This window comes from Exserohilum turcica (assembly GCF_000359705.1).
Source record: "Exserohilum turcica Et28A unplaced genomic scaffold SETTUscaffold_10, whole genome shotgun sequence".
Taxonomy (NCBI): domain Eukaryota; kingdom Fungi; phylum Ascomycota; class Dothideomycetes; order Pleosporales; family Pleosporaceae; genus Exserohilum; species Exserohilum turcicum.
The window spans coordinates 787671-796093 of NW_007359915.1; the positions used below are offsets into that span (position 1 = coordinate 787671).

General features: G+C 36.5%; 1 protein-coding gene across 1 annotated transcript; it reads left to right on the plus strand.

The window, feature by feature from the left end:
• Positions 1–50: 50 nt before the first annotated feature.
• Positions 51–2691, plus strand: SETTUDRAFT_45111 (uncharacterized protein; the record flags this gene model as incomplete). Its single annotated transcript, XM_008023152.1, has 2 exons — positions 51–389; positions 2680–2691. The coding sequence occupies exons 1-2, from the start codon at positions 132–134 to the stop codon at positions 2689–2691; spliced, it is 270 nt and encodes an 89-aa protein (XP_008021343.1). The 5' UTR covers positions 51–131.
• Positions 2692–8423: the final 5732 nt, after the last annotated feature.

The window sequence follows — 8423 nt, forward strand, 5'->3', positions numbered from 1 at the left end:
CATCATCCCAGAAGCCACCCATACACCTGCGCCTGTCTCAATCCACCACCCCCAACAACCAATCCAGCCTTCAGTCACACAACGTCCTGCGCACACATCGCGCCTCAACCCGCCTACACCCAACAACAATCATGGACTACATACTCGACAATGTCGGCGAATGGAAGGACCGCTTCGTCAACAACTCAATCAAGTCATTCGAAGAAATGACTGCCCAGAGATGGCTCCGAATTATCGCCATTGTGGGCGGCTACCTCTTGATCCGCCCATATCTCCTGAATGCGGCTGCGAAAAACCAGAAAAAGCAACTGGACAAGGAGGCCGAAGAATTGGGCTTGGGGAAGAGTGATGCGCCGGATGCGAACGATTTCCGGGGAAAGGGTGTCAAGGTTAGCAAGGGTCAAGTGAAGAAGAAGGAATAGGGCTGCCAGGAGTAAAAGGAATTAATGTAGTAGGGATTAATATGCGTACGGGCTGCATCCAATTGGCGTTTTGTATGTTATGACGAATATGAAATCTGCCCTTTCAACATGATATGTCTTTCTTTTTTCTTTTCGACAAACTCTCACATGTGCTAAGTAACATCATCAGAGTAGAAGACAAGGGTGGTTTCTTTTTTGAATAAGAAAATACACATATGCTGAATTCTACACAGGCACAACCTGTCAAACAGGAGAAATTTGTTCGTAGATGCTGTGGATCATTTAGTAGTATCTTAACACAATCCACCGCAGTCGTCCTGTCGCCGCAATTGATCGGCTCTAGAATTTCCCATTGTTTACTATGGTTAGGAACTCTTTCTTATTCCAAAACAAGGAGTAGTACTGGCTACTCCTGCACTTCTTCCCTGCATCGCATTGAGCAGACCTTTACAACTGCTCTGTTGGACGCGGATTGTATATCGGCCTTTGGGTTGACTCGACTGTCTGCTCGTATGAACCTCTCTTGCTCGGGGATGTACAAATTCATGCTTTTCCCAGAAGCTACTCTGTGCAGATTGATGCCAACTTGAATACGGTCAAGTAAATGATGTTGCTTCATCTCCACGGCTAGCTCTTGGCGGAGGTGCGTGTGACATGCTTGGAGAGGATGCTCTGTACAAGGAATCCCGGGGAGAGTCAATCTCACTCTCGCTTTGAACACGGTGCTCTATACACCTGTCGGACCGTCTCGCTGCGCTCGTGCAACAACAGCAACGAGGTCAGCAACGTGGTCAGCATCCAGCTCGGCATTCTTCCATTTCCTAACTCGGCATGGAGAGTTACTACCCAGGTGGTCTGGGCTCAGCAGTGGCTCGTGCGGATTCAATCTCGCGCCAGGCCGCGAGTGAAGGGCAAAAGTTATTCGTCCTACCACTAAGCGGCTATCTAGCCTACCACTTAGTAGAAGTCTACATTAGTGTAGACACATCTAAACTATATAGAGTTAGTACTATAATATAATAACTTAGTACTAAATATTATAACTAACCTAGTAACTAAATAATACTTATTTAGTATAAAAGCTTGGTATTTTTATTTTAAGTAAGCTAGTAGCCTCTAAAGTAATTATACTATTACTATATAACGCGTATAAATTATTAAAATATTATCAATATTACTGAATTACTATGTTACTTTTAAGCTATAATACTACTTATATTATTAAAACTACTAAATAGCTAAATTATTATATAATTGAGTTAGACTTTAGTAAAGATATATCTATTGAAGAAGGCTTTAATATTAATTTTAATAGCTTTAGTAAATAAAGTAATTTTAATTAGCCTTATAAGCTTATAGCTTTAAAAGCTATTCTAGCTTTAGCTGTAACGATGTTACAACTTCGCCAAGTATTGAGCCAATCCCAGAGCCAGATTGGAGGAAGTACCTGCCGCCCTTCATCAGCCATTCGCCCGAGGTCAGATCTGAATTCGGACCTAACTAGGATAGGTATATATTAAGACACTCCCTATAGCTAGCTCTATAGACTTTTGATATCCTTTCGTATAAGGCCTATAGGTGGCTTGTTAAATCTAGGCTCTTTGTGATCCCACGCACTCCTATATGCCTCTAAGTGATCCTACAACTAAAACAGATCTAACCTGCCTTACCTGCGCCGTTACATTATATTAAACGTCTTGTCCTAGCTAGTAACAGCTTCTAAACAATATCGCAGCTGTTTATTTAAGATCACGTCTAAGCCCTAAAGTTATCTAGAACTAATCTAAGTACTTATACAGTTACATCTAACATTTATTTTAGGCAGGATCCTATAGATCTCCTATTAACTAAGACCTTTAGGTTTAGAACTTCTGCGCTTCTTGTAAGGTAGATTACTTTAGAAAAGTTGCGTAGAGTGCGCTAAGGCAGAGACATAGAGACTACTAATAACCTATTAACCTTAGAGGCAATTGCTAATAGTTAACCCTACAAGAACTAGAGGTTCTAAGGAATCCCCCTAGAAATTAGTTTAAATACAGGACTAAACCATTCTAGAGAAGAAAGCTAGCAAGATGCTAGCCTAGGAATCTCTAGAGACTTTACTACTATAGGAAGTAGAAGACGAAGACAATTTAGAGCTAGAGCTCTCTATAAAGGACGTCTAGCGATAGATAGCTAGCCTATTAGACTAAGTCCGCTAGTTAACTTAAGAGAATATAGAGCTCTAAAATAATATCGTACCTACTAATAATAGTAGGACAACCTCTAAGCTAATTACTAAGGTTCCTATCTACCACCCCTAAGGCTCTACGTGGCTAACTAAGCTATCTTATCTTATCTACTATTAGCTAATTAAGCAATAGGAAAGACCTTACCTTCTTATAATAGCAAGCTAAAGTAGAAGACTATCTTATATTAAATAAAGATCACTTTCTTATAGAACGCTACTAGATAGCAATAGTGTATAGTCACACGTTAGGTGATACTAGGGGATATCTTAAACCTAAGTACCTATCTAAGGTAGATAGGTACTAGTTCTAAAACGTAAAGGAAATAATTAAGCTACTTAAATTATACTTTGTAACTAGCAACAAGTAGGTAGAAAGCTAAGCTACTTTCTACTATCTATTTATAAAGGACAGAGAACTGTTCCTAGAATTTAAAGCTCGTTTTATTAGTCTAGCTATTAAAGGACACGTATCTAAACTAGAGTGGCCCTTCTACCTATAGTAGAAGATTAGCCTAGCCCTGCGTGTTCCTAATATGTCTATAAAGCGTTTCTTTAATAGCTTTTTTAATAAGATGTGTAAACATCTTACTACTTATAAGCTAGAAAGGAGATTAGCTTCTATTGTACTATTATTAGAGCGACAGACTACCTACACTTTAATGGCGAAACCTAAGCTAATTGTCAACTACATAAGGGAGTATCGCCCCACCACCTATAGAGTAAAGTCCGACCCCGCCCTAACCTCACCACAGGCCCTCTTAAGTGCACCTAGGGCTGCCTTAAAGACACTAGTGCTAGAAAGCTAAGCTACTCCTGGCAACTGTTACAACTATAGCAAGCCTAGACACTTCGCGAACGACTGCCTAGTCCCGTAGGTAAGAGAGATAGAAGCAGTGTAAGAAGAAGAAGTGTTTAAGAAAGCTATAGAATATTATCTAGATGACGATTAGATAAGAAACAACGAAGCCTAGGAAAACGCTCCGCCCTAGGCATTTACAAATATGACCTTGCTAAGATTAATCTATCGCACTTATTTAGAGGAAAGCACTTTTAAGTTTCTACTATTCTTTGCTTAAAGGGCTACAGCGTTAGCCTGCATTTGCTAGTTAATACTAGAGCCTAAGGGTTCTTATTTCTAAATTCTGCAATTGCTTATACTATTTCTAGTTTACTTTAGGTTCTTATTTAAAGACTGCCTTTCAAGATTATAGTTAAAGGATTTTAAGATCAGGTTTAAATAAGGGTTAACTAGTATATCTAGTTGCACCTTTCAATTAACAGCCGCAAGATCTACAACTACCTATTTGTTATTATAGACTTAAGATTATAGAATTGTATTATTAGAATTAAGTAGCTACGCTGCTTCTAGCTCTAACTAGATATAGTTCGAAACTAAATTATATAGCTAGCTAAGTACATAGCAACATATAATTTTACTCTACCTATCTTAGTGCAATTAAAATAACTAACTATTAACACTAAGGTTAAGAAGGATATTAAGAGGCGCAACGCTCTTTAGAAGAAGAATAAATATTAGAGAAGAAAAAGCCTAGCTTCTGCTTAGGTAGGTAGAATTTAAGGAATACTCTAACTTCCTACTACTCACCCTTTCCTACCTGCTTCTAACGCAACCCTAAAATCAACCTAACCTAACATTACCTCTTCTCTTACCCCCCCTTGCATTGCACTTATTTCTGCTAATGCCTTCTATTACACTATAAAACCTTAAGAAAATAAGTTCTTTATAATAAGCCTTTATAAGATTAATTAGATACTTAAAGATAGACAACTACTAGAAGATTCTAAAAATACTAAGTTAGTTTAGGATTGACTTCTATCTATTTACTATCTATACTAAGATGTATTTAGCAAAATAGTAGCTAACTAGCTTCCTAAACACTGTCTATACGACTATAAGATTGTTCTTACTAAGCCTCTGCTAAACTAGTTTAGTCTATTGTATAAGTAGAGTACTAAAGAACTCTAAGCGACAAAGGCGTTTGTTATAGAGAATCTCTAGAAGGGATACTTTGTCCTAAGCTATAGTCCTTTCGCCTCTCTTGTTCTTTGTATTTAGAAGCTAAATAGAGACCTCTATATCTACGTAAATTACTATAAGCTTAATACTATTATACGTAAGAATGCGTATCTAATCCTACGTATTAATAAGCTACTTGCCTATCCTTATAAGGCTAAGATCTTTACTAAGCTTAATATACGCGTAGATCTTAATAAGATTTATACATATAAACCCTAACTCTAAGAATTATACCATATTTCGCACCCGCTATAGAACGTATAAGACTAAGGTATTGCTATTTAGTCTATACAATAGTCTAGTAACATATTAGTAGTATATAAATAATGTATTAATCAAGTACCTTAACAACTTCTACATAGCCTATTTAGACGACATCTTAATATACTCTAAGTCTATATTAGAATATATTTAGCACGTCTATAAGGTACTAGAAAGGCTCTAATAAGTAGGACTTTAAGTAGACATTAAGAAAAGCGAATTCCATGTCACTTAGACTAAGTACTTAGGGTATATCCTTACAGACTAAGGCCTAGAGGTAGATCCTAACAAGGTCGAAGCCCTCTGAAACTAGGTCCGGCCCACTACTATCACTAGTGTGAAGTCGTTCCTTAGCTTTATAGGATTCTACTAATAATTTATAGAAGAATACTTATAAATTGCAAAGCCTATTATCGCGCTATAAAGCCTATTAAAGCTATTTATATAGGATCTAGACTACGATTAGGCCTTTAAAAGGTTAAAAGCCTTACTACTTACTATCTCTATCTTATATCACTACTACCTAAAGTATAATACTAAGCTAGAGACTAACGCCTCTAATAAGGTTGTAGCTGGCGTTTTGTTATAGAAACAACTAAATAGATTATAGTGCCTAGTAGCTTCTATTAGTAAGGTCCTATTTAGATTAGAGCTAAACTAGAAGATACACAATAAAGAGTTATATGCTATTATTGTAGCATTTAACAAGTAGAGGTCTAAGTTAGCCTTAGCTTACTCCTAAGTCTAAGTGTACTCTAACTACTGCTTGCTAGAGTATTTTATAACTACTAAGGTTCTAAACGCTAGATAAGTGAGATAGGCTAAACAACTTGCGTTGTTTAACTTCTATATCTAATACACGCCTAGTAAGGATAACGCTTGCGCTAATATCTTTAGCTATTATAAGCAGGATATGTAGTACTTAAGAACTGCCTAAATTAATAACTATTTATAGGTCCTTTTAGGGCTATACTAACTTAATAACTAAATTAACTCTAAACTTGCTAAGGCATATGTAGCATAACTATTAGAATAAGCTACCTCTCTATTAGTAGTTAAGCCCTCTTAGGAGACTATGTTCCTAGACTCTCTTAAGCTAATTAAGCTCTTGTTGCAATAGAATTAGACGTTATTTAAAAAGGAGCGCCGCTCTCTCCTAGACAAGTACTAGATAGAGAACAGACTACTACTCTATTCGAACTATCTCTGCGTGCTGCCAGACTCCCCCGCTTGCACACGGCTGATCCAAGAGGCCCACAATTAGGCCTCTTTAGCCTACCTAAGTGTAAAGAAGACTTATTAGCTACTATCTTAGAAATATTATTAGAAAGGCATAGAAGCTACCTATAAGAGGTACGTGCGGAATTGCCTAGCCTGCTGTAAGGCCTATCTAAGACAGACCTAAGTCCTAGGGCTAATTCACCCCCTCTCTATTCCTAATTAGCTAATGTAACACCTCTATATTAACTTTAAGAAATTTTCTAAGAATAAGGCTAGATACAATTAGATTATAGTCGCGATTAACTAGTTGTCTAAGTAGGCTATCTCTATCCCTTACTACAAGACAATTAATGTAAGGGGTATAGCTAAACTCTTTATCTAGTAGGTGTATTAGTTTAGACACACCCTAGAGACTATTATCTCTAATTAAGGACTATAGTTTGTGTTTAGTTGCTAGTCTAAGTTTTGTTAAATCCTAGGCGTTAAAGTTAAGCTATCCACTACCTACTATAAGGAAACTAATAGTTAGATAGAGATTATACACAAATATATTAATTAGAGACTACGTCTATTTATGTCCTATTATTAGGACAATCAAAGGGGGCTACTGCCTTTAATTAATTGTGCCTAAATTTCTCTACCGCACTCTTCTATTAGTATGTCCCTATATTAGATCCTTTATAGATCTAAACCTAGGTAGAGCTAGAATTAGAAGCACCCTACTAGCATTCTTATACCTACTAATAAACTTAACTATAAGAATGCTCTAGCGCTTACTACCCGCATGCATGCTATATAAGACACTGCTAAGCAGCAGATAGAGAAGGCCTAGGACTAGATGCAATCTGCTGTTAATCGCTATCGCCGCCCTATCAATTAGGACATTAGCGATATAGTGTTCTTAGATATTAAGAACCTAGCGATTAACTATCTAAGCTAGAAGCTTGCTATAAGATAAGAAGGCCCCTTTAAGGTTCTTAAAAAGGTTAGTTACTCTTACTAACTACAACTACTAGTAAGATCCTAAATCTATAATGTCTTTGCTCTAGACTTGTTATATAAGGACCTTTAAGATCCCCTCTTAGGACAAGAAGCTCCTAAGCCCCCTAGCGTACCTATCTAAGGCGTAGAAGAATAGGAAGTAGACTAGATCTTTGCTAGTAAGTTATATCGTTCTAAGCTAAAATACTAGGTAAGCTAGATTAGACACAATCTAGATCTTACTTAGTACTCTACCTTAAATTTTATAGGAGCCCTACATAAGCTTAGAGAATTCTATAAGTAAAACCTATCTAAGCTAGGACCTCCTTAGGCCCTTAGCTAGTGGATCTAAGCGTAGGAGAAGAGTATAGATAATATAACGTTACTATAAGATAATTAAGTATAGGGAAAGAAAAGAAAAAGATTTTTTAGGTATATAACTAAGCTAAAGGACACTTAAAACAGTTTATCTATAATAGCGCAGGGGAACTGCAATAAAAAGGCATAAGAGAGTCTTATAGCTATAGGACTAGCTATCTACTAAGAGAGGGGTAGTGTAACAATATTACAACTTCGCTAAGTATTGAGCTAATCCTAAAGCTAGATTAGAGGAAGTACCTGCCGCCCTTTATCAGCCATTCGCCCGAGGTCAGATCTGAATTCGGACCTAACTAGGATAGGTATATATTAAGACACTCCCTATAGCTAGCTCTATAGACTTTTGATATCCTTTTGTACAAGGCCTATAGGTGGCTTGTTAAATCTAGGCTCTTTGTGATCCCACGCACTCCTATATGCCTCTAAGTGATCCTACGACCGAAACAGATCCGACCTGCCTTACCTGCGCCGTTACATTAGCCTATAAAGCTATTACTAATGATATTTTTTCACTTTAGCGTACTTAGCTAGTTAATAAGTATAAGCTTTATTATGAAGCTTATAGTAATCTTTGTAGTATTAAAAACTATAATTTTAGTAATTTATAACAGGCTTTGATACGCGCTTAAGAGTATACTTTACTACTAAAAGTGCTATATAATAGCTTTATAAAAGTAAAAGCTGTAGCTAAAGTATAAAGAAAGATATAGCGTTTTATATAGTTAAAAGAAGTAAAAAAGTAAAAGTAAAATTGAACTTTCTATAGTATATAGCTACTTAAGTGGAGCTAAAAACCTTAAGAATAGTACTATACTAAGCATATAAGCTAGTATAGTATTATAAGAAATAAGCTATGAAATAAGTTTCAAAATTTAGTAAAAGACTACTTCAA